The sequence below is a fragment of the Eublepharis macularius genome, chromosome 11 (genome assembly GCF_028583425.1).
Source record: "Eublepharis macularius isolate TG4126 chromosome 11, MPM_Emac_v1.0, whole genome shotgun sequence".
NCBI lineage: Eukaryota > Metazoa > Chordata > Lepidosauria > Squamata > Eublepharidae > Eublepharis > Eublepharis macularius.
This window is the reverse complement of record NC_072800.1, coordinates 35,867,611-35,891,527: the sequence shown is the minus strand read 5'-3', so window position 1 is coordinate 35,891,527 and position 23,917 is coordinate 35,867,611. Positions and strand designations below refer to the sequence as shown.

The 23,917-nt window shown below is 43.8% G+C and overlaps 1 protein-coding gene across 1 annotated transcript in view; it reads left to right on the top strand.

Moving 5' to 3' along the window:
* The first annotated feature begins 463 nt into the window (after positions 1-463).
* SH3BP5 (SH3 domain binding protein 5) overlaps positions 464-23,917 on the top strand; it is a 40,120-nt gene continuing 16,666 nt past the window's right edge. Inside the window, exons 1-3 of the mRNA XM_054992186.1 lie at positions 464-763; positions 2,856-2,918; positions 13,663-13,791. Of these exons, the coding sequence (XP_054848161.1) occupies positions 677-763; positions 2,856-2,918; positions 13,663-13,791 (279 nt within the window). The 5' untranslated portion in view covers positions 464-676. The remainder of the gene's footprint in view (positions 764-2,855; positions 2,919-13,662; positions 13,792-23,917) is intronic.

Here is a 23,917-nt window from a genome sequence, read left to right as displayed (position 1 = left end):
CTCTTCTGTTGCTTAAGACAAGGAAATTTATTTACTTAAAAGATTTATGTCTGCTGGCAACCCTAGCAGACCCCTAAGAAGGAAAACCATATTAAGGCACCACCACAACTACCCCCCCCTTCCAAAACAAATCTGGAGGACCGCGACAAGGCCCCTCCCATCCCACCACTGCGACCCCAGCCCTTTGCTCCCAGGGCCCCACAGAGAGCCCCTTCACAGCAGGTCTCCCGAGGAAATGTGAGGCCCGCCTTCTCCTCCCTTCTCCCGCTTTTTCCTTATCATGCGATGAGGTATTGGGAAGGAAGCGAGCAACGAAAGGGGGTGGGGAGCCGCAGGGCCACGGCAAGCGAGCGAGCTGCGTTACCAACCGCGGGCCTCTGATTTGGCAGCCTCGGAAGGAGGCAGTGGGCGGAACGTGCCTGAGGGAGAAGGCGGGAGGCAGCGAGCCCAGCGTCGGGCCAGAGCCGCCGCCGCTCCAGCGAAGGGGGAGAGGCGAGGGCGGCTCGCCTTGCCTTGCCTGCCCTCCCCTCTAACGGAGAAGCCGCCTCTTCGCCTTCCCACCACAGCCCTGCGGCCAGGCTCCGAAAGGCGCCGCCAGCTCCTCGCAGACCCGCCCACCCGAGCGGCTCGTCGGGGGCGAGAAGGGAGGCAGCGCTTGTGCCGGCCGAAGAGAGGCATGGAGCCTGCGCCGAGGAGGGCCCGCGCGGAGGACGGGGAGCACCAGCCGCAGGAAGAGGAGGAAGAAGTGGACCCCCGAATCCAGGTCCGGGCAGCGGCAGGCCGGCAGAGCCCCAGCCCCGCGGGGAGCCCCTTCGCTCGGCGGCGGCGCGGCATGCCCGGCGAAGGGGGTGGGGGGCTGCGGGGCTGCCTCTTGGGGACGCCGGAGAGCGGGGCGCCTCATTCGGTGCCTGCGGAGGCCCTTTTGCAGCTCGCGGGAGAGGCGTTGCGAGCGAAGGGCGCCCCGGAGGCTGGCCTGTAAAGCGCGGCAGGGTTGGCGCAGGCGGGCATCGCCGGGCTCTTCTTTGCAGCGTCGGTAGCTGGCGGCGGATCGGGCTCTTGCTCCGGAGCCTGGCGCGGCCGGGGAGTCGGGCGGCTTGAGCGCCCGGCTCCCTGCGGAGGAGGGGGCGGGCGAGCCCTCGGGAGGTCGTGCCCCGCATAGGCTGCCGTGAAGCTGGAAGGTGGGGGGCGTCCACGAGGACGCTGCCGGGGACGGTCGGCTTCTCTCGGCTCAAAGATGCGCAGCTGATGAGGCCAGAGTGCGGCGTGCTTTAAAGAAAAGCGACTTAACCATCGCTGCTCGGGGAATCGCCGCTTGCTCCGGTGAATGCGTTTCGTCCCCGATCACAACTGCAGTGAACTAAAATAGACCGAGGCGCTGTACCTGGTGTCCCCCCCGCCCCTTTTAATTTGGTACCAATTCAGGGAGAGAGAGAGAGTCTAGTTCAAGGTCATGGCTATATGAGGATTTGCACCCGAGGCCAGTACTCCAACCACAATGCCTCACAGCTTTCCTCTCCTCTGAATATTCCGCCTCCATCCCAGCTAGATTGGAAGGAGGCGCTCCCCCTCCCTTTGCATACACCAGATGGTGATCCGTGCTGCTCTGCGGTTTATCAGCCACAATCCCATCTGAAGTAGTTGTTTTCAGTGTGAAAGCATAGAATTCCCCTTTCTGAATTTATCTGCTCTCAGCCTCACTAGCCTTCCTTTCCAGATCTTCCTTTCCGATGAAACAGACAAAGTAACTGTGGGGAAAACTTGGTCAGTTTCACCGGCAAGAACCTTCCACTCTGGGTTCTCTGTGCATACTCTTCTGTGCATAGTAATAGTTTAATTACAATAAAAGATCAACCTCAGGCAGCTGTGAATTGACAAACCCTGTCACCTTCTTAGAGAGGAGAATAGCAGGAAAAATGGTCCTGTGGATGCTAAATTCTTTCATATAAGGAGGGAGAGGTTGAGGTAAAAAAGCCACTCCTAATTGCATGAAATTTTTATGCAAAAAAGGTACCTGACTCACCTCTTATGGGATGCAAAACGATTGAAATGCAAATCATCCAGCACGGCCATCAATGGACTTTAAAAACATGGTGCCAGTTTTATTTATAAACACACCTCTGTTTCTGCCATGCACAGTGGACAGAGAGGCTCAGTGAGTGGCTTGGATAAGGTGTTCTTTCTGAAGCATGAGCCAGGAAATTTCTGGTTCAGGTGTCATATCATCTATAAATTCAGGTGACCTCATGCAAGCCCTATTTGACTCTGTATGAAGATGATAAAACTGACCTGCCTTACAATGCTTTTTATGATTACTGATGTCATGTTCAAAAGTGCTATACACTAAGTATTATCGTTTTATACCCTGCTTGACTCTTCCAGCCATGCTACAGTTAAATATAAGAGAAAAGCATGCAATATTGGAACTGGAATTGAAAATAGGGATGGAAAAATCTGTTATGAATGTTGGCTTACTTGCATCTGAGCAAAGCTATAGTCCTCTTCTCATTGCATTTCTCTGCTGGGCCTTTGGGGCTAGGGTGGAAACCTCAAAGCTAAACAGAAGCGCAAGTCTTCAGTGATACACAGGAACAACTCAGACAACAGTATAAGGACAACATTTTAAGTAGTAAAAACATCTCTTCCCTCTCCGCTTAAATAGTTTTACCACAGATGTTTTATGGCAGCTGAGTTCTGCTTTACTCTTAAATGCTTTCTACTTTTCTGTTTCCATTTAACATTCCAGTTGGGGCCCCCCTGCGCAAGATGCCAGATGACACTTAATAACCCTGCACTCCTTCCCCCTTGTGTCAGTTTCTTATTGCTTGACCAGAGCTTGTTTCTTGGCTTTTTTCTAGGGGGAGCTTGAAAAGTTGAATCAGTCCACAGATGATATCAATCGGAGAGAAACTGAGCTTGAGGTACAGCATTTATTTTTTTCTTATGTAAACACACTCTGATGAGCGATCTTACTGTGTTTCTAATATTTTTTTAAAAAAGAAAGTGCTTTTTTTGTTTTGCACTAGTGGCTGGATACCCCAAAGAAATTGTGGAATTTAAAAACAAATGTGTATGTGAACTAAGCCAGAGAATGAAGCAAAAGTAGGTCAGACGTCTTCTGCTCAGACGCTGGAGTGGAGTGATGTTACTATGTATAGTGCTCTGGCTTCCAGTAATCCTCTGATATCCTACACTGAGGGATCATATACAGCAGTCAGAATGGTAATTAATCCTACACTTAGGTATGCAAACACTGCTTTGGGATTTGATAGGTTGACTTGTCTTTTGCAGTACTGATCTTTTGCTAACTATTGCAGGATCCTGGAACGGTACTTTAAAATGAAAGTAATTGACAGTGCCTTCCTAAGCAGAGTTACATCTTTTCTAAGTCCTTTCAAGGCAATGGGTTTAGAAGGCCATGAGTCCAATTAAGATGACAATTAAGAACCTGTATGAGTGGCCGTTTTCACACTGCTTACCGGCCACAGAACATTGCGCCAAGCTTCTGGAACGACGGCGTCTACCTGGCGCAGGAGAACTGCAGTTCTTGCGCCAGGAAGACGCTGTCGTTCCAGGAGCTTGGCGCAAAGTTCTGTGGCTGGTAAGCAGTGTGAAAATGGCCTTTGTATCTCTGTAGCAAAAAAAGAGAGACTTCCATGGAGCTGAGATCTAGTACATATGTAGTTCACTGCACCCTGGTGTCTAGAAATAACAGAACATGGGATGTTTGATCCCGAGTATGAAACCTGGGATCTCTTGAAAACTGGGGTATGAAATTTGGTTACTCCGGCATGTAGCAAGCGGAAGCACAGATGGTGTGGGCTCTTGGGCCATGGGAGTTCACAGATTGGGGAGGAGGGATTGCAGTGGCGGCCAGGAATTTAAATCTGAAATGGGATGCATTGCACATGCAACAGAAAGGGGCACGGGATTTTTTCTTTTGTGCTCTTTAACAATCCTCCTACAGCTAGCATTACAGAATGAAAATTGTCTTCACTTGCCTATGTCTGGTTGATCTGATAGTTTGCAGCCAATCTCTTGGGTTTCAAGAACTGAACTTTATGAAATAACTTTCAAAGGCTTAGTGGAGTGTTAATTTTTCCCCTTGCTCCTCTTAGTGGTATATTTCTGGAAGACTAGGTTCCTTCTGCCAACAAGCACTGAATAAAATTTTGTTTTTGTAAGGCTAAAATATCATGATAAATATAAATATTATGTGCCTTCCTCTATGTAGCTCTCTACCTACGTCAGTACTACTGTCTCCTCTTGGTGTGAATGTGTACCTGTTGTTCCCCAGAACATTTTGAAAGAAGAGACTATATGGTGTTTTTTTAATTCTTAGTTCCTATTATTTGACATTTAAACTTCTGTTTTCCATCTCCAATGGATAATAACCAGCGTTAGCTGGGCGGAGGAGCTGTAGTGATTTCAGATAAGAGATCTCTGCTACATCCTCTGGGCCACACATTCTTTTTCAATCAAAGGTATACCCATTTATAATTTAGAGATGTCATCATTTTGTTTTGGATCCCTGAGACAGTTATGTGGAAGCATTGAACTGCTATCTGTCATAAAATGTATGGCAATAGCTTGCCTTCAGGAATAGTGAGAGGTACATGATGCTTTTGAAGCATGCCCAGAAATATCTCTCTCCTGTTTTTCCCCCCGTGGTTCAGGAGATGAAGGAAGAAGAGGACTGATCTTTCCACTGCCTGGTCCTAACAGACGTATTGCTTATAATTTTAGGCCTTGTGACCCATCAAGCTAACAAGAGTCCAGTAGAGATTGATGTATTTCCTGGGTGTGTTGCCAGCTTGCATCTGTGGCAAAGATGATTGAGAAGCAACTGGCAGGCCACCGGGTGTGGTGGGCAGGATTGGTGGATCATAAATTGTTCAGGCTTGACTTACTCTGTAGCCACTAATGTCCATTTTAGCTGTGTGAAGGACCTCCCCCCGACACACATGCACACCGTGCTCTGACTTTTAGCTTTTCCCAGCACATTCTTCAGCGATTATGAACATTCACCACCATGTGCTAAATTCAATTTTTGACAAGACAACACTAACACCGACAACCTAGGGCGAATCAAGGTTCTGTGACATTTAAATTCAGTGTGAGGCAACATGTACATGTGACTGTTCAGCAGTCACAATTGTTGTATATTGACACATAAGCTGTTCAAATTTTTGTTCACTGTAAACCATTTCCATAACAAAGAACAAACAAAAAGGGCTGGTGACCAGGCTTCAATGCCCCTTTCTGTGGCTTCCTGAAATGAATACCATCCCTTGTCTATTTCCACATCTGTATGTTGTGTTGTGGAGCAATTGTTGCTAGCCAGAGATGGCTTAGATCTGCTGTGTGGACTGGTGTGATGGTCTCCCCGTATGGCAGAGAGAAAATGGATTGTGAAGGCATCAGGCTGTTGCTAGGTGCATATAAATTTAATCTATTGCTTCTTAACGAGCCTTTGATTGGGCTTGTTTAAAATCTATAGTTGTATTGGCACGAAGTATAGGGCTGAGCACTAATGCTACAGCAAAGGATTATGGGGGTCCTCAAAGGGATTTTAATGCTTAGCTTCTCTAATGTGCCTGTTTATGACTGGAGCGTTTATGCAGGAATCTCTTGTAAATTCCATTTGCAGCATGAGGGCTGCTTCTTTTATTTTGCGTGTGTGTGTTCATGGCATGATGATGCCTTTTAATATGAGAGAAGCACTCATCAGTAATTCAGTCTTACAGTAATGTTTGCTCTTGTCTATAGCATTTGCATTGATCGGCTATCCATCATAGAATTAATAATGCTTACTTTGTCCCAAGCTGGGACTTGGATAAGGCTTTGGTCCATATATTTCCATCATGCCGTGAAAATTGTCTTTGGGTTCTGTTGAAAGTGGCATCTCAGATTGTTTGAAGGTATTTTGGGGCATGGGATGATAGTTCTCAGAGAAGCAATGCTACAGCATTTACAGGGTTGTTTTTATCACCACTGTATGGAGTTGTGTTTCTCTCAACTCACTGTAATTGAGGCAGAGAAGGCTAGCCTTGCTTAAGGCAAGGCTTCTTGTTTGGAGTTTGCTCAAGTGCAGGAGGAAGTGAGCACAAAGCCTCCAAGGGGTGGGGTAAGGGGAAGCTCTGGCAATTCTGTTTTTTGTGGCCCTTCTGCGTGGTAGGTGGGGGAAGGACTTGTGATGAACTCCTACAGTGATGTCACGGGAATCATTCAAAAGCTGTCTGTGAACTAGAGTAACTGCCATTCCCGTGCTCTGGCTGTTTAAGCATGTGTTTAGCCTGTATGGCTTGTTTTGCTCACTCTTATATTGAAAAGGATGATAATATCTGAAACGTAGTTGGATTTGTTCTGGGAAGATACGGTGCTTTAAAGATTTACTCCATGACCAGGCTTTCAAGGTGGCTTACAGAATAAATTATTGAGACAATCCCAAAAAGCTACCTAAATTCGGTTCAAACCCACAGTCCAATGCTAATAAACGTTTAGTGGTGGTTGATGAGCTTGTAATTTTGGGAGTTGGGTATGAAAGAGACCTGAGGGGAAGTGTAGCTCCGTTTCTTCAAATCACTTGAGGCATTGGAGAGGAGTTGTGAAAAATCCTCAGTGAAGGGTGGAAAGACTGTTTGAACCCACAGGGATGAGAGAGCGTGTCTTTTCAGAAGGCAGTGTTCTTGCCAAGGTCTCTGTCAAGTGTTTAATGACGCATTGAGCAAGAATTGTGTCACATGTTTATGTATCCCTTTGCTCTGCTTGGAAGCATGAGGTTCCTGGACATTGCTGTAAATGTAAAACACCTCAGAGAACTAGCACTGAAGCAGTGTGTATAGCTTTCCAGCGCGTGTTTACAGAATTGGTGGGAGTAGGGAAGGCTGTCTGTATGCTTGCCTGTGTGTGTTATGAGCTGTCAAGTCGCCCCCTCGACCTATGGTGACCCTATGAAAGAAAGTCCTCAAAAATGTCCTATCATTAACAGACTTGTTCAGATCTTGCAAACTGGAGGGCGTGGCTTCTTTTACTTAGCCAAGCCATCTCATTTTCCTACTGCCTTCCACTTTTCCTAGCATTATTGACTTTTCCAGAGAATTTTGTCTTCTCATGATGTGACCAAAGTACAATAGCCTTAGTTTTGTCATTTTAGCTTCTAGGAAGAATTCATGCTTGATTGGATCTAGTACTTACAAATGTGCTTATAGTCTGCAATGCCTACAAATATGCTAATAGTTTGGAATGCATTTGAAATTGTTTGACCTCCTAGCATTCAGTCTTCAGTCCAGCCAGAACTCTTAGTACTGAGGCCTACAGTTAGCATAAACTTGCCCTGCCATCTGTTCTTTTCAGTAGAGTAAATTACTCTCTGCCAGTTTGGTGTAGTAGTTTGGTGTAGTAGTTAAGAGCACGGGACTCTAATCTGGAGAACTGGGTTTGATTCCCCACTCCTCCACTTGTAGCCAGCTGGGTGACCTTGGGTCAGTCACAGCAGCCCCACCCACCTCACAGAGAGTTTTGTTGTGGGGATAATAATAACATACTTTGTAAACTGCTCTGAATGGGCATTAAGTTGTCCTGAATGACAGTATATAAATCGAATGTTATTGTTGTTATTAAATTTGAGGAAGAAAAGATCCATGGGGCTGGCTTGTGGCAGACACAGTGGCTTTGGGGGGCCTGAATGGAAATACTATTTTATAATTATTGCAGGAATTTTATTTAGTTTGTTATAAACTGCGATTTGTAATGTTTGAATCTGTCACTTTAAACAAATTGCAATTTGTTTCTTGCTACAAACCAAGATTAAAGCAAGTGGTTGAGAATCCTGGTTTATAAACAAGGAGCAAAACTGCAGTTTATTTGTCTGAATACAGCCTGAAAAAGGTTCCAGTCAGTGTGCAAAAGGAGCTGAAAGCAGGCTGTTTAATAAGCGGTAGTCATCATGAGAACAGATAAACTAGTTATTGTAATATGTTGTGTTGCCTGCTTCCGGTCAAGTATCTTGTTAGCTATTTAATGTTCTTTCGGTGTCGTGTGGAGGACACATTAGGTGGGATTTAAAACAAAGAGGTTGCTTTGTTATGCTTTTTCCCCCCTTATGGTCCTTCCTCTTTCTTCTCTCCTTTCCCCTGCTACTTCCTACAGTCTCGTGGGAACTGTAGTCCATTTTTAAATGATTTAGAATCATGCACTTGGTTCGCCCTGTCCTCACAAGCCACGGTCTGAGTTCAGGTTTCCTTTGGCTGCAGCCAGTTTGCATGGCTGAAGGGAGACCATAGCAGAGCCAGCCCAGATTCTGCATGCAACAGTGAAATGTTGCCATGTCATCCTCAGTTTTTTCCGAAGAACTTTCTTTAAACATCTGGCTTATCTCTAAAGGGCTGAAGAAGCAGAAATTCTTAATCAGTGCCCTAGGACATTGTCAAATGGAGTACTATTAAAAACCATTTTAAACATTTATGCTAAGCTGGTTTCCCATTCCCACTTAATAGGTTTGTTGATTGGGATAGTTCGCATATATAATGTTGTGGTTAAGGGAACAAAAATGTTTGAACTGGAACGTGCTGTGAGGAAGGCCCATCTGGAAACGAGCAGGAACAGAATTAGGTCATTAGGCTTGGTTTTAAGAAGTAGAATGCCACAGCGGATGCTTGTGAAGAATAAAAGGAAATATCTGATTGTACATTGATGCTGAACAGGTGGCCCAGAGTATGTAGAGAGGGCTGTTGCGACTGCAGAAAGCCCGTAAAGCATCAAGTGGTTTAAGAAAATGCTTCGCCCAGAATATGCCAAGGTCTTTTGCATTGTGGAGGGTGGCTCTTTAACAATACAACATGAGAATGAATTCTAAAGTCACCTATAGGCTTCCCTTGTGCAGCTTAGATGATATGGAGAAGTTAAAGGTCATGTGAATAAACGATGATCTGGCTGGTCTATGCCTTGCAGACAACGGAGTAAGGTATACAAAACAATGGCGTTTCAGTTTGTTTTAGTTGCCAACACTTGGAAGCCATAGGGGGTGGGATTTCAGTCTCCCTGGATATTCAGTACTAGACTTCAAAGTTGCCATACTTCAACAAAAATCATTTTGAAGGGAGGCCAGTGTGAAGCTGCTGAGTTTTCAGAATATACAGTGTTCACTAAAACGCTGAGACTGACTAGCTCACTGCAGAAAGTATGTATCCCTCCTTAAACCAGGACTCCAGTGGCATCTTGAGGACTAACAACATTTATTCTAGCACTTGTGTGAGTCAGAGATCACTTCATGAGATATATGGTTCATTGATAATAATAATTATAATAATAATAAAGTGCTGTTAAGTCACAGCAGGCTTATGGTAACTCATAGGGTTTTCAAAGCAAGAGATAAGCAGAGGTGGTTTGCCATTGCCATCCTCTGCATAACAACCCTGGTCATCTTTGGTGGTCTCCCATTCAAGTATCAACCATGGCTAACTGCTTAGCAATCAAGCTTTAACAAGCTTAGCAAATCTGGGCTATTCAGGTTGCTTTATTCATTAGGAAGGCTCATTTGTATTAAAAGGTGCAAACAAAAAAGGACAGGGGGAGAAGAAGTCCAGCAAGGAGAATCACTGCTCTCCTGCAAAAGAACTTCAAAGGAAGAATCCATTGTGAAATTGCTGAGTAAGAATTCATCAAGCACCATGCCCCCAAACAAGGAGTTTCTCTCAGGTGCTAACATCGTAGCATAGCCTGCCCCTTAAGGATGTTAATTAGTTAAAAAAAAACATTTCTCTCTCTACTTTGCTTGTTGGTTCTGCTTTTCTAGATGGACCCTGCGCTTTCCTAGATTACATCTGATATTATATCAATTCTACTGTGCCTTTCTATCAGCACTCAGGAGTTGTCCTCACCCACTTTGGATGGTTTGATTATTCTTTTGAGTGGGTGTTGTTTTGAACTGATCTCTCTGGATTCTTGTTTTATGTTGCTGCTGCATATTAACGTGGCTATCCATCTGGAGTTGTCTATCTTTAGAGGTTTGTGTGCTTTTCATCTTGCCTTACAAGTTTATCACCAGTTGAGACGAGTGAGTCATGCCCACACTGATTGGATCTTTACTCTTTGGGTTGGATCTCATTTTCCTTTGTGCTCTATGTAGTCTTTTTGTATCACGTGTCCTTTTGACCTCATTTTGTAGACCTACCTCTCTCTGAGGTTACTTTCTATGCATCTGACAAAACAGGTCTACAAAAATTTATTCTGCAATCAATGGTGAATCTCTTAAAGTGCTATAAGACTCTTTGTTGTTCTCAAGTATGAGTTCACTGTGCATTAGTCCAAAGTCCTATCACTGTCCATGTATAGTATGAATAGATTCTAGCTTCCATGTTCTGAACTTTGTATTCCTTTTTCAAAAGATCTCAAACATAGGATTATATTGGCCTTACTCTGAACATTTAAATTGTTAATGTTGGATTAATAAAGCCAATGGCAATTTTAAATGCACACTGAACCTATCCTACAGTCAGTAATTTATTCTTTTCCACTGAGTAATGTGCTGTCAAAAGAATAACAATTCCTTCTGTCATAGTGACTTGACAAGAAGATAATGCAACCTCTGCAGTACATGGAGCTCAGGAAGAGAATAAATTTTACTCTTGTGTTTGCCTGGCTAGATAGCTGTTTCCTTGACTATAGAATTACATTTAGTACTGTAAGCAGTTCATCTGAAGGGGAGCAAGATTAGCTTTTTCGTGGCTACTGAGAATTGGGAGGGGGTGCTAGGGAACAAATCTTAGCTTCATCCCCCCCCCCCCAATTTTGCTTTCATTTAATGCTTGGGTTGGATGTGACTGATGCAACGGGCCTCCAGAAAGAATTTTTGTTGGGGGAGGGCATGGGGGCACAACACAGTTCCTTTGTTCAGGACCTGAATGTGAAGTTTATATGATAACATTTGAGTCTCTAGCTGCATTCAGATATTTTGATTACCCATGGTTAATTGAACCAGCCATGATTAGCGGGGCAGACTACTGATCAGAATCTTGGTTTGTTTGCTCCCAGTGAAAGCCAACTGTGGCTGGAGCCTGAGAGGTTGTTTTGCCACACAATGGCTTTGTATCCTGCACCAAAAAGGCTGGGGGTTAGACTGAGATTCCTGCATTTGTGCATAGTGACTAACCAGTGTTAATGCAAACTAGGATTCACAAGGCAAAATGTAACTCTGATAAAATGTGAACTCTGGCCCAGTTTGTAGCCTTTCTGCTAACTAGAGTTAATGAGGTTATCAGCATTCAGACATCACACTGAACTGAAGTTTAAACTGCAATTTAATGTCTGCTTGCAGCCCTCACCTCTGTATTCCTATCATTGTAGGCTGGATCACTTGGATAGTTTCCACTCCACTCCTTGATAAAGAATGATGCCTATACATCACAAAGAAAGAAGAATATTTTACCTTCTCACATTTGGGATTTATGCTAGGGAAAATAGACCTAGTATTTTTGATTGCCCAGAAATCTGGTTGGTCGACCCGCAAATGTCACTCGGCTTTGTTAGGAGACGAAGATTAAATCAGAATTTGCTGGGAAATTACAGCATTTAGAATGCACCCAAGTCCTTAATTTCATACATGTATTGCTGCCGTCTCATTTAGATAAGGATCTTCCAGTTGCTTACATCAGCATATTCTTCACTCTCAGGACAAGGGCTTATTACAGTTACATTCTGTTTTGTATCCTTGACCTAGTTTTTGTAGGAGAGATTACATTATAAAAACTGATGTCATCCATACGTAGTTCTTAAACTGAATAGCATTATCTTAAGAAGAAGTTACACAAAAAATACTTTGACTTTTTCAATCTGTAATTTTTTAAAAAGCTGTAATTTTAAAAAGGTAAATTAAAACTGTGATGCAAATGAATTCCCTTTTCTGGCATTTTCTTTTTGGATGTCAAACAATATGTGTTCTTATCCTTTCATGAATAAATGAAATTTTGTTTCTCGAAAGCTAGCGTAGCTAGATACTATTCCAAACCAGCTGTTTGTCAATTAATTGCCATCTCTTTAATGTGAAGAGAAACCTGTTTTTCATGAACTGATGAGAATCTCCTTCTGGAAAGATAACCAGATTTCCTGTGTCAGCGTAGGGTTTGTATGAGCTCAGGTAATACAAAGACCTATGTTTAAAATTAAGTACAAAATAGGGTTTTGAATCCTTTTCAGGGCAAATGGAGGTCTGTATATACATGGCAACTTTCCCAGCTCTCCGTGGGTCAGTAGCCCTCCCCCCCCCATGAACATCATGAGAGACAAGTGGAATGCTGCGAGGGGGAGGGTAATTGGCAAAAATCTCCCTCTCCTCTTCCACAAGTGGAGAAGCAAGTTAGGATCCAAGCCAAGGTTGTTTTGTTTAAATTAAAGAATCTGTGCCTAGGTTCATATTTCTGTTAGTAGAAAGATCTACAAGTCCCTGTTAAATTCTTCTACGTTTTGCAGTCAGATGTTCCAAATTCTGCAATCACCCACAGACATACTTGTACTGTATGTTTCATTCTCACACGTATATGTTTGTGGTTGAAAACACATGCTGTGTTTTTTTTTTCCTTTTTGGGATAAGGAGTAACTGTGGGTGAGTAAAGTAATAAAGGCTGGACTATGTGTAACATGGGAGGGGGACCGTAAGTGACAGCCGGGACCTGTAGGAAAGGAGAAGGTGCTCAGAGAAATGAGAGGGAAAAGTTTACTTGCTGCTGTAAAGTAATCTTAATTTGAAAGTGGTTAAATAGATTCTGCTTCATCCTCAGTTATAAGAAGGGGAAAGATTATTCTAAGAAAAAAAATAAAAGCTACTAGCTAGAATTTCTGTGGGCTTTGTGGTATATAAGATACTTGACTTTTGTTTTCTACGCCCATCACTTTGCCCACAGCATCCTTGTAAAGGTAGGCTAGGCTGAAATGGGACATTCCAGCAAACTCAAGGCTTCTGCTGCACATGGAACCCTGCCTCTTATTCTTCCTTATAGAGATTCTCAGTGCATTGTAAGATTTTATGTCCCAAAGTAAATACCCACAGGTTGCTTGTTGCCTGCTTGTAATTGGTTTTCACTGGGGCCTGGTGATGTCTTTGCAATGGGTGTGATTAGATCATTCTGTTGCCCCCGTGGACTGACAGAATTGTGGGTCATCGAGTGGTATTCCCAGAATAGTGACTCCTGCTCATGATCTTGAGGAGTGAAATGCAGTTATTTTTCTATAACTAAGTAATCTTTTTGCAGGTGGAGGGCAGAAGTTTGAGTCCAAAAATCACTCCTGATATTGGGAGTTTTTGAAACAATATAACAGGAAAAGTGAACCTTAAATCTGGACTGCAGCAAGGAAGATTTCTTGATTAAATGAGCAATGAATGTCTTTTGATACAATGTGCAGGATTTGGCCTCTGGTGTGGTCAGAAAAATAAAAAGCGGTGTGGTCAGAAAAGAAGGGTAGTGTTGGTAGACATGATTTAGTCTTTGCCTGTTTGTCGGGCTTTCATTAGTATGACGATCGATCAAACTTCAGAAACTGTTCCGTTACTTACCCCAGAAATATTGTTCTGAAGAGATCCTCCAGGTAGTAGAAGCAGTTGGGCAGGTAAAGTTCATTACTAATGACCAGACAGAACTGTTTTAGTAACATCTTATCTTTCCTTTGTAGGATGCACGCCAGAAATTTCGTTCTGTCCTGGTTGAAGCAACAATAAAGCTAGATGAACTTGCCAAGAAGATCGGTAAAGCCGTAGAAGACTCTAAACCATACTGGGAAGCAAGGAGGGTTGCCAGGCAGGTAAGATCAACTGCCTCTTAAGGGCTGGTCAAACAATGCAGAGACAAAATATATATTTTTTTAAAAGGCACAATACATGAAGGACTGTACTAGAATTTTTCTCCAAGTTATGCTAATCTTTTAATTTGAAGGGAACTTTTACAAGAAAGATCAAGCAAAATGACACCCCTCACATCAGTCTAAAATGACATATAGCTCAACATGGTGCCCAGGCACCATGGCTTCCATCAGCACTCTTCCTGGAGCCAACAAAGTGCTTTTAGATAGTGGGTGGGGCCAGGTGGGGCTTTTTGAATTTTTGATGCTTACAGTATACTGTGCCCTGACCTGGATAGCCCAAGTAAGCTTGATCTCAACAGATCTCGAAAGCTAAGTAAAGTCAGCCTTGGTTAGTAATTGAAAGGGAGGCCTCCAGCAAAGACCCGGGTTGCAGAAGCAGGCAATGGTGAACCGCCTCGGTTTGTCTCTTGCCATGAAAACCAAACTGGGGTTGCCATAAGTCAGCTATAAGTGTGTTAGATGCCTACAAAATGAAGACAGATACTGCCAGATAAGGGTTTCCTAGCAAGCTCAGTATGTATACTTATTTTGTGTGTACGCTGTATGAGTTCATGCTATACTAGACCTGTGTCTATTAGAATTAAAATCTTACCCATCCTGTTTTCTCTGAAGGATTGTGTTTATAGTTTTTAAAAGGAAGGCACTGATAAACGTTCATTTCTTTTTTAAAAAACATGCACTAAAAGCACAAGGATGCTATTTATAGGGTCAGTATTCATCTGAACTCTCAACTGCGCACTTGCCACGGGACTGATGACACAAATTTCCCCCACATGTACCACCCACGTACTTTATTTGTATGAAAAGACTTGTTCTTGTCCCCTTTTCGATCCCTACTAATAATGGTCTTTCATGAAATACTTTGTTTCCAACAGCCTACTCAGGATTTGCCTTTCTATTCTAATAGCTGTAGTGGCATCGGAGCAGAAGGGTCTTATTGTTTGGGTTAGTACCTTCCAAGGCACGATATGAAGAAACTAAGCTACTAAATAGAAAAGGCATGACGTTTTATCGTTATATGAAAATGACTGGAGCTTGCTGTCTCATGGGGGACATTGGAGTCATTAATGTCTTCTGTAACTCACTGAGAGTTATAATATGATGTACAGGGTCCCCCCTCTCTTTCCCTTTCAAGTTTTCCTTTCAACAAAGAAAAAAATGATGGTGGCACTGTTCATGTGTCTTCTGTTAGGCTGGAGTATGATTCATTTGTGAGTGACCGTAACCGTTCGTCCTGTGCTTTTAACATCCCAGTAGTGGTGCGAGTGACCTGCTGAGCTGGACTTCTTGGAGGCGGGGAGGGGGGGGGAGAGATGTTGTTTGAGAGAATTCCTTTCTTCCATCTCCCTTCAGCTGAACTAACAAGACTAAATTGCACAGACTGAATGTGAGCCCTCAAAACGGTCCTGTTACTGGCTTATAGATTATTCTGAACTTTCATTTGTAGCTCTGGTTTCCAAAGCTCATCCTTGAGAAACTCATTGACTTGCTGCGAGCCAAAAGACACCTTGTCAGTTATTTATTGTGGTTGTGCAAGTAGCTCTTTCTGCAGGCTATGCATGCTTCAAAAAAGCCAGCATGGTTTATGCAGAAGTAGGGGGCTGTTATGTTATTTTCCAAGGTGAAACACCCAGTCTGTTTTTCCTACTTCCTCGCTAAATGCAGAGATGTGCTTTTTTGTGGTGTTTGAATCAAGAGCTGAATACAGGACTAATACGTTTACTAATAGGTTTACTTACCCCTTCAGCTCCAATTGATCTAAAACCTGTATGATGAAAAATCCACATTTAAAAATCCGCCCCAGTGTGAATTTGATCGCACTGAGAAGTCAAGCAACCTTCAGATTCATTTAGACATTCTTTGTTGAATTTGTGACAAACCAAGCACTAATGCATTTGTGCGGTCTTGCAAAATATTTTTTGGCAGATGAATTTGAAAAACGAAAGTAGCTTGTCAATAAAAATGGGACCAGAGCTGTATTCATACTTGGCAGTCTGCCACTAGGTTGATGGAGGAGCAAAACAGCTGGTCTTATTTCAAGAAAATAACTGGCTGATCTCTCCTAGCTGTAGTGATGCCTCTTTTAACAGTTTGAACCCCAACTCTACCCGCTAGAGTTCTCCCCTAAAAAAAAAGAAAAAAGAAAAAATGGGCGGTACAGAAAACAGTCTTATGTTTCTGAATGAGGGAAACAACCATCCAGATCCCCTGTTTGGCAGCACAGCATTGAAAAGAGGAAGGCAGAACTATAGTCAGAGGTCCCCTTGCTGCCCCTCAGTCCCTCTGCTTGTGCCATCGTAACCCGAAATTTGGGGAATGTCTGACAATATAAACTACTCCTATGAAATATTTTCCCCTCTTGCTTTTGAAAATGAGAGTGAGTATTCTGGAAGCAGCTGCCAACAGTTCCTTATTCCTAGCAGCAGCCAACTGGCAACGGTACCTGAGGCCAGGGATATTGGCATAGTAAATGAAATAATAATAATGGAATAGGGTCAGGGCGATGAACGTGTGTATCCATGTTTTGGTTCATCTGTCTTGGTTTGTCACAGACAAAAACGTTCTTTCTATGGTTACCTCCTCATGAGGATGGGTCGCTAAGGTGCTGCCACTGCTATTGCCAGCGAGAGAGAGATTCGTATTTGTTTCTCGGCTCTGACATGGTTCCTGGTGTAGGCAGTGATTGATAGTACAATACGCTGTAAGCTTTGACTTCCTCTGCTTTCACTCCCATGCCCCTTCATGATTTACTGTGCCCTTTGGGCTTGCTCTTTGTAGCAACCTTTCTCTTCTGAGATTATTTCATTTTTGTTATGAAACAACATTACATCCCCTCCTCCTTGGGTAAATTGTGGTTGTGTGACGTCAGACACAAAATCCTAATCAAACCAGATCTCTATCCTTGACTCGCATTGAATGCGTTAGGGTAGCCTATATGGGGGACCAAGAATATGCCCCAGTTTAAAGCAGCGTTGCTTTTAAAAAATACTTTTCTTTTTTAAACGATGAATAAAACATTATTTTAGTAAGCGTGGAAACACGGTCCGAACAGAAACTGCAGAATGGACTGAAATTGCTTCCTGCTCCTCAACTCTGGAATTGAATATGAGAAGTTATTTTTCTAAGGCAGGATGTTTGCTTGACTTGGGAAAGGAAATCTTAAGTTGTTAGGAGAGTGGTCTGTGGATGACTATACCTTCTGTCTTTCAGTCTCAGATCTGTGTGACATTTCCCGTGCAGTTTCAACTCCAGCAGGCTGGATTTCACAGGCTTGAGCTTTTGCTGTTGATCAAAATAAACAGGCCTTTGTTCTCTGGCTGTTTTAAAATGTTATAATTACATTTGGCTTAATCTGCAGGACTCCTTTAGGAATATCCAAGCACTTACATTTGCCCAGCAGTATCTGGAGATTCTTCCAGTCTTAAACAGGTCTGTTCATACATGATGATGATCAGGGCTGGCACCAGGTTTTCTGGCACCTGAGGCCGGAGGTGGGGGGGCAGCTTCAGGATTGCTCCTGCGCCTGCGCACCTGGACTGTGGGGTGGCTGGGCGGGAGGGCTGAGAGGCTGCTGGCCCAGCAGGCACAGTGGGTAGCTGGGGAGGCACGCGTGCGTCCTCCCGCTCTGTTGCTCCACGCGCCGCCCTGGACGCCTGCTGTGCCTGGCCCGCTGCTGCTGCTCCTGGCCAGGGGCGTGTGTTGGCAGCGGCAGCAGCGTGGGAGAGCTGGGAGGTTGCAGTAGCTGCGGGCCAGGCATGGCAGGCGGCTAGGGCAACGTGTGGGCAGCTTCCCATCCCTCCCAGTCAGCTGCCTGCACGCTGCCGCCACCAGCTCCATGGTGTGCGCCCCCACCCCTGGCCCCAGCGCCCTTTCCACCACCTCAGCGCTGGAGGCGATTGCCGGGCTTGCCTCAATGGAGGCGCTGGCCCTGATGATGATGGTGATGATGATTAGTCTGCCTTTCTCACGGAGATCCAAGTGCAAGTGAAAATACAATATAATCAACAGCAAAGCACGATAGTGAGCAATGGTAAGGACATTCAGTGAAAGAGATACAATATAGTATGGTAGCAGAAAAATTGAAAAACAAGCATAAAGCCAAGCAGAGAGGTGAAATCTTTCTGAAACAATGCATAACTAATTTACATGGCTGTTTAGCAACATGGAAAGCTCTTTAGTAGGCATATGTCTATATCAACAGACGGCACCCAGCAAAGTGTGCAGTCTCTGTCCTTACCAATGCATTTCTCGGAGCTACTTCTTACGGCGCATCCCTGTGTCTTGGGTAGAAAGTCCTCCTGAATAATTCACTTTTGCGTTGTTTGCAGAAAGCCAGGAGGGTGGGAGCTTTCCTGACCTCCTCAGGCAGGCCGTTCCATAAGGTAGGGACCACCACAGAGAGAGCACGTGTGCGGGCAGCTGTTTATTTTGCCCAGCTGCAGGGCAGTATCTCCAGAGGGCCCAGTCCAGACGAGTGAACCTGCTGTGACAGAACGGAGGGGGAGAGGTGGTCACATAGATATGAGAGGCCAAAGCCATGGAAGGCTTTGAATGTGATAGTCACGACTTTGAATTGAGCCCAGTAACTGATGGGAAGCCAATGGAGTGACTGCAGAATGTGACTGATGCGCCTGCTCCATCTGGCTCCTAATGAGATGCAGTGATCTGCACCAGCTGGAGTCTCTGTGTCAACTTTCAGGGCAGACCTATGCAGAGTGCATTACAGTAGTCTAATCTCAATGTTACTGTGCCATGAATTCAGGTGGCTAGATCGACTGTGTCAAGGTAGGGAGCCATTTTCCAGGCTACTCTGAATTGGGAGAAGGCCTTTTTTGCAGTTGCATTTACTTTTTTCTCTAGCAGCAGTCCTGGATTGAGTATAACCTCTACTCATCCAGGGTCAATCAAAGGTCGGAAGCACAATGTCCTTCAAGATCTCTGCTTTTCCAATCAGCATCATTTCCGTAGTGTCAGGGGTCAATTTCAATTTATTTACTTTCAGCCAGCTGACTCCCCCCCCCCCAAAACCAGTGCTTCAGAATAGAAGCAAAACTTGCCGCCTAGCTGGAAGAATGTATGTGTCAAGATCTATATAAACCTTTCAGTAAATTTAGGATGCGGGGTGGGGGTGGAGGGTAGCACCCTTTGCCCCTTTATCCCTAGACAACCATGATGGTCGCACAGTGAGATTAATGGCAAGCTAGGATTTGATCCTGAGTCTCCCATGGCCTGTAGAAAACTATGACTATTGGACAGCCTTCTTATTGAATTTGTGTTAAAGAATATCACAACATAATATTCTAATTCATGGGGCTTTAAGCCTTGCTTTTTAGCTGTATCATCAGCCCCTCCCTCTGAATTCTCTTTATTATTCCTGGATGAGGAGGTCAAGCCAGAGAACAATTCATTTCCTTTGTACTCAGTAGGGTATCTGTGGATACGAAGGCGCTTGGGATAGGATGCTCTGAATATGTTTTTTAAGGCTGACATTCTCAATGGGGATGTATCTGCCAATACTAACAAGCCCATACTGTAGTCCCTCTTTGTTCAGCGTGTATAAAGATCACTGTTAAGGACGAGTACCCTTTCATGTGTGTGGGAAGAGTCCAAAAGCCTGTTACTGCTGATGCAATCGTGTTGAGAAATAGCGTTTACCATGGAAGTGACAAATGTGCATTTTACGGTCAGCTGGCATTTCGCTGTTTGTTCCTAGCCTGAAATGGATAGCCTCTGCCTGCTGTCCGTTGTGATAAGGTTTGCATAAGTAACCTATGAACTCCCTCTTTCTTAGTTTGTGGGAAAGGCTCTCTTAGGAAAGCAGTTGCTCCAAGGACAGCCGCAAGATATTTTCACGTATAATGATTGGTTGGGATGCTGAGCAAAACATCCTTTGGTTCTGCGGAGTGTATCTTATGAGTCACTTTTATATTGAATCAGACCAGGGGTCTCTTTAGCCCTGTGCTGTTGCCACTGACTGACCGCAGCAGAAACTTGGATCCCTCTATCCGGGATACCAGGCAGAGGCCTTTCCAAGCCTCCCTCTCTGTGGTCTTAGTTGTTGAAAAGTATACCACTGTATGAGCAGTAGTAAGGATGTGTTTATACCTTTTTCTAGGTTTTAAAGTGATACCCAGTTTCTTTATGTAAACAGCTGTTTTTTGTTGCTCAGTTTGTTTTTTCATTTCAACAGAAAACACATTTTTAATTGTAATCCTGTCCCCATCCAATTGGGACAGAATGCTCAAAGACTATACCCTACTTCAAAGAAAATCTCTTCTGCCTCCCCCCTGCCCAATTTCAGACAGGCAGGAGAAAGCCTACCTTTTCCAAGCTAGGGTTGCCAGCTTCAAGTTGGGAAATTCCTGGAGATTTGGGGTGTGTGTGTGGAACCTAGAGAGGGCAGGGTTTGGAGAGGAGAAGGACCTCAGTGGGGTATAATGCCATAGCGTTTATCCTCCAAAGCAGCCATTTTCTCCAGGGGAACTGATCTCTGTGGCTTGGAGATAGGTTGTAATTCTGGGAGATCTCCAGCCACCACCTAGAGGCTGGCAACTCTATTCCAGGCAAATAAAACTGTTGTTTGCAAAGTGGTTGTCAGGAGATATTTGGCAACCCCGGAAGGCAGGCAACATGGTTGAGTAGGCAGAAGCAGGTAGAGTATATGGCACAGCAAGCACAGAGGCTTGTGTTTGGCAACCAAAATTACAGGCAGAGGAAGACAGGCACTGGTGGACCCATGGCACAGAGAACTTTTCAGAGTAGTATTGAATATCCCCAGATTAATAAAAATGCCCCTTTTCATTTTGTTAGTATCTGAATATATATTCCTAATCAGCAGGAAACAAAAGTCAAAAACAATGAAAAGGGAACATGGCGTTGAGTCCTAGGGGTTAGTAAATGGAAAGTAGGCCGTCTCCTCCTGATAAAGAGAAATCAGTCTCTTGCCCATTATCTTGCATTGTGATTAACTAAACGGACATGAACCTGGTTGTGGGAGTTTCCCTTGTTGGCAATATTCATGGTGAGTCTCCTTGTTCTAGTGTGTACTATATGGAAGACTTCTGCTGTTCCAGGTTTGATCCTGCTGGCTTTCTCTTGGCTCAGATGTGTAAACTGTTCTCTGTTCAGATGCATTGTGCAGGCTGCCACTTACTCCATGGTTCTGAGCACCTGATTTTTTTCCTTTCAAAGACCTGAGTATTCCTTCATTGGTTCATTGGTTCAAGGATGATCACTGATGCTTTAGTAGATGATTGAGATTCCATTTCACTGAACATGGTTTGTTTTTCTAAATGTCTTTATTAGTGTCTTTGTGTTGGGGAAGGGTTTGTCAAACCCTAAATGGGTCTCTGTCGTTTTCCCTTCAGAGATACAAAAAGAAAAAGTGGGGTGTTGTTGTTGTTGTCCTTTTCATGTGTGAAGTGGCCCTGAGATCCTGGAAGCATGCTTTCAGGTGCTTGGAGTGTGAGAGTCGGAGCGCATTCCACCCCAGATAATTATATTGACTTGGACCATCTCAGATGATGCGAATTTAGCAGTCTGTAACACCTTCGTGCTGATAGGTGTTTAAATTTAGCTGGAGAGGGTGATGTTAAATGTAACCATGACTGCAAAATGAAGATTACACTTGCTTTATGAAACACAGTAGGTTTATTTTCAGGACTTTATAATTTTGATTCTTATTATGATATTTAACCTTAACACATGTTCTATGCAACTGCTTGTTGGGAGAGACAGTTCTTGTCAAATCACTGCAGTTCTCCCCCCACCACACCCCCCACCATTTAGAGGGAGAGTCAGCTGTAATCACAGGATTTTCTTGGCTCTGCACAAATAACCTGCTAGCAGATGGTGTTGACTATACAAGGCGGCTTACTGTGCATTTAATTAGTTTCCTGTTTCACATTTTTGTACCATAGATGTAATTGTGGGTTCCTGAACTTGGATTTTACTACCTTGGGTGATTCCTTTGACATAACAGAAAGGGGCAAGCAATGTTGATATATCTTCTATGGGGTGGAGAAACTCCCGCAAGAGCATCATCTGTTTGCAGGAAAATGAGCCTTGACATCACTATTTCAGTTGGCTTTAGAAGCATGGAGGGAGTTGAGTGAAAGGGATTGCCCTTAAGGGCTTTAATTCCCAGTGCTCTTGAGTATTTATAGCTGTCCTGAATGAGCTAGATTTGGAGGGTTTCCAGTGATGTATCTGCTAGAGCCCCAAGAGGCTTTCCTCCTCAAGGCATTGTCTTTGCTGGGCTGCTGCTGGTGATCTTTCTGTGTGCAGACAATGAAATTTCTCTTTGATTTTAAGTAAATTCTTCAATGAAACTGTTTGAGGTCATATTTGGAGTTTTGGGGAAAATAGTATAAATCACTGGGAAAAAGTCTTAACATTCTTATCTGGAAATATGAATGAAATGGTATTGGCTCCCAATTTTTTTGCACAATTCTGCTGTTTACACACTTTGAAGCATGTTCAGTGTGTTATCTATTAAAACCTATGGCCTGTATCCAACCACACACTTCCTCTGATGGAATGGCCTTTCTGTTTGCAGAAGAGGGGGTAGTGATTTCCTTCAGTTCTCCTTCTCCCACTGCAGAACTCCACTTGGCTCTCTATGCTGTTCATAAAGTCTGCTGACCCTAAGAAACAACACTGGGCTCAGTGGACAGCAGTGGGAAGGGGAAATGGGTACGTCCCATTGGATGGGCGGAGACTATCTAGCACCTCTCCCTCTCCCTTGTCTGAATATTCTTTGTGAAAGGGAAGCTGGATCATTGCTTTATAAGTCCAAACAGAGCACTATCTGCAGTCACAGCCTGGTTCCTGACTTTATGAAGTCACATGTGCATAGACTTGTGAGACTGTTGGTTCTACACTAGAGTTGCCAGCCAAGTGCTAGCAACCAGCAGGAGAGTTTGGGAGGCAGGGAAAACATATCCCACAGCCTTGGTATGGAGTTCTCCAGCTATAGTGGTCGCTGAATTCTATGCAGATTTCCAGAGGAAATGTGTGTAGGTTTGGAACAGTAATATTCATTGCCATTCATGTAATAATGCTTAGCAATTGTTCCTTTTTGTTTTAAGTGACTATTAATACTTCTTCACCTGCATTCTCCAAGTAATCTTAGAAAAGACTTGTCAAATTGAATGAATCATAGTCATCACCCAGCAGATGATGTCCAGGGCTGTCCCTTTAATTCCACAAAAAAATCACTGTTCTAGACATGATGCTGTTCCTGTTGCCCTCCATCTTACATCTAAAGGTCTGAAAGAGGAACTGTAACACACTTGTTTAATGTACCAACTTGAATAAAAGGTTTCCGAGTGCTGTCGAGAACAGATCGTAAAATAGTTGCAACAATTAAACAGTCAGCTTCCCCAGGACACAGATCAACAACTAGAAACCATACAGAACCAAACGGAAAACTCAGATGTGCGACAGCACTGCCCATTGGTAGGGAACCCAAAATGGTACAAGCTGGCTGAAAGGAATGCTTTTTGTGGTTTTATTTAACATGGGTAATTCTTGAAACTTGGAACTGGAAACTTAACCAATGCCTCTAAAATGTCAAACATGGCTCAATGTCAGCAAATCCCTTAGTTTTGTTGCTTTCATATGATAATGGCAAGTTTATAAAAATATGTCAATCAGAGCTATTGAGAGACACATTACCAGAGTGGTGAGAGAGGAAATGAGAAAGCAAAATTAATAAGGGTCATAAGACTTCAGCTCCCCTAATATAAGTGAGACCCTAGCTCTCTGTAATACAATAATATTGGCCTTTATGCGAGATGGTGTAAAGCAGGGCTGTCAAACATCAAATCCAAGGGTTAGATTGGGTCATTTATCTTCCTCTGTGCATCTCTTAAGGAACCATCTTCAGGGCTAGAAGACCAATGTCCTTAGACTGTACTGAGGAAAGCAGTATCAGCTGTTAACCTTTTCATCCATTCCATTTAAGTTAGCAGCACAAGTGCCAAAGCGTGTGTTGAATTTGAAGTTTGCTTCCTCAAGCAGCTATGAGGAAAGGGTGTAGAAGCAGCAATGACCTTTGGGTGGT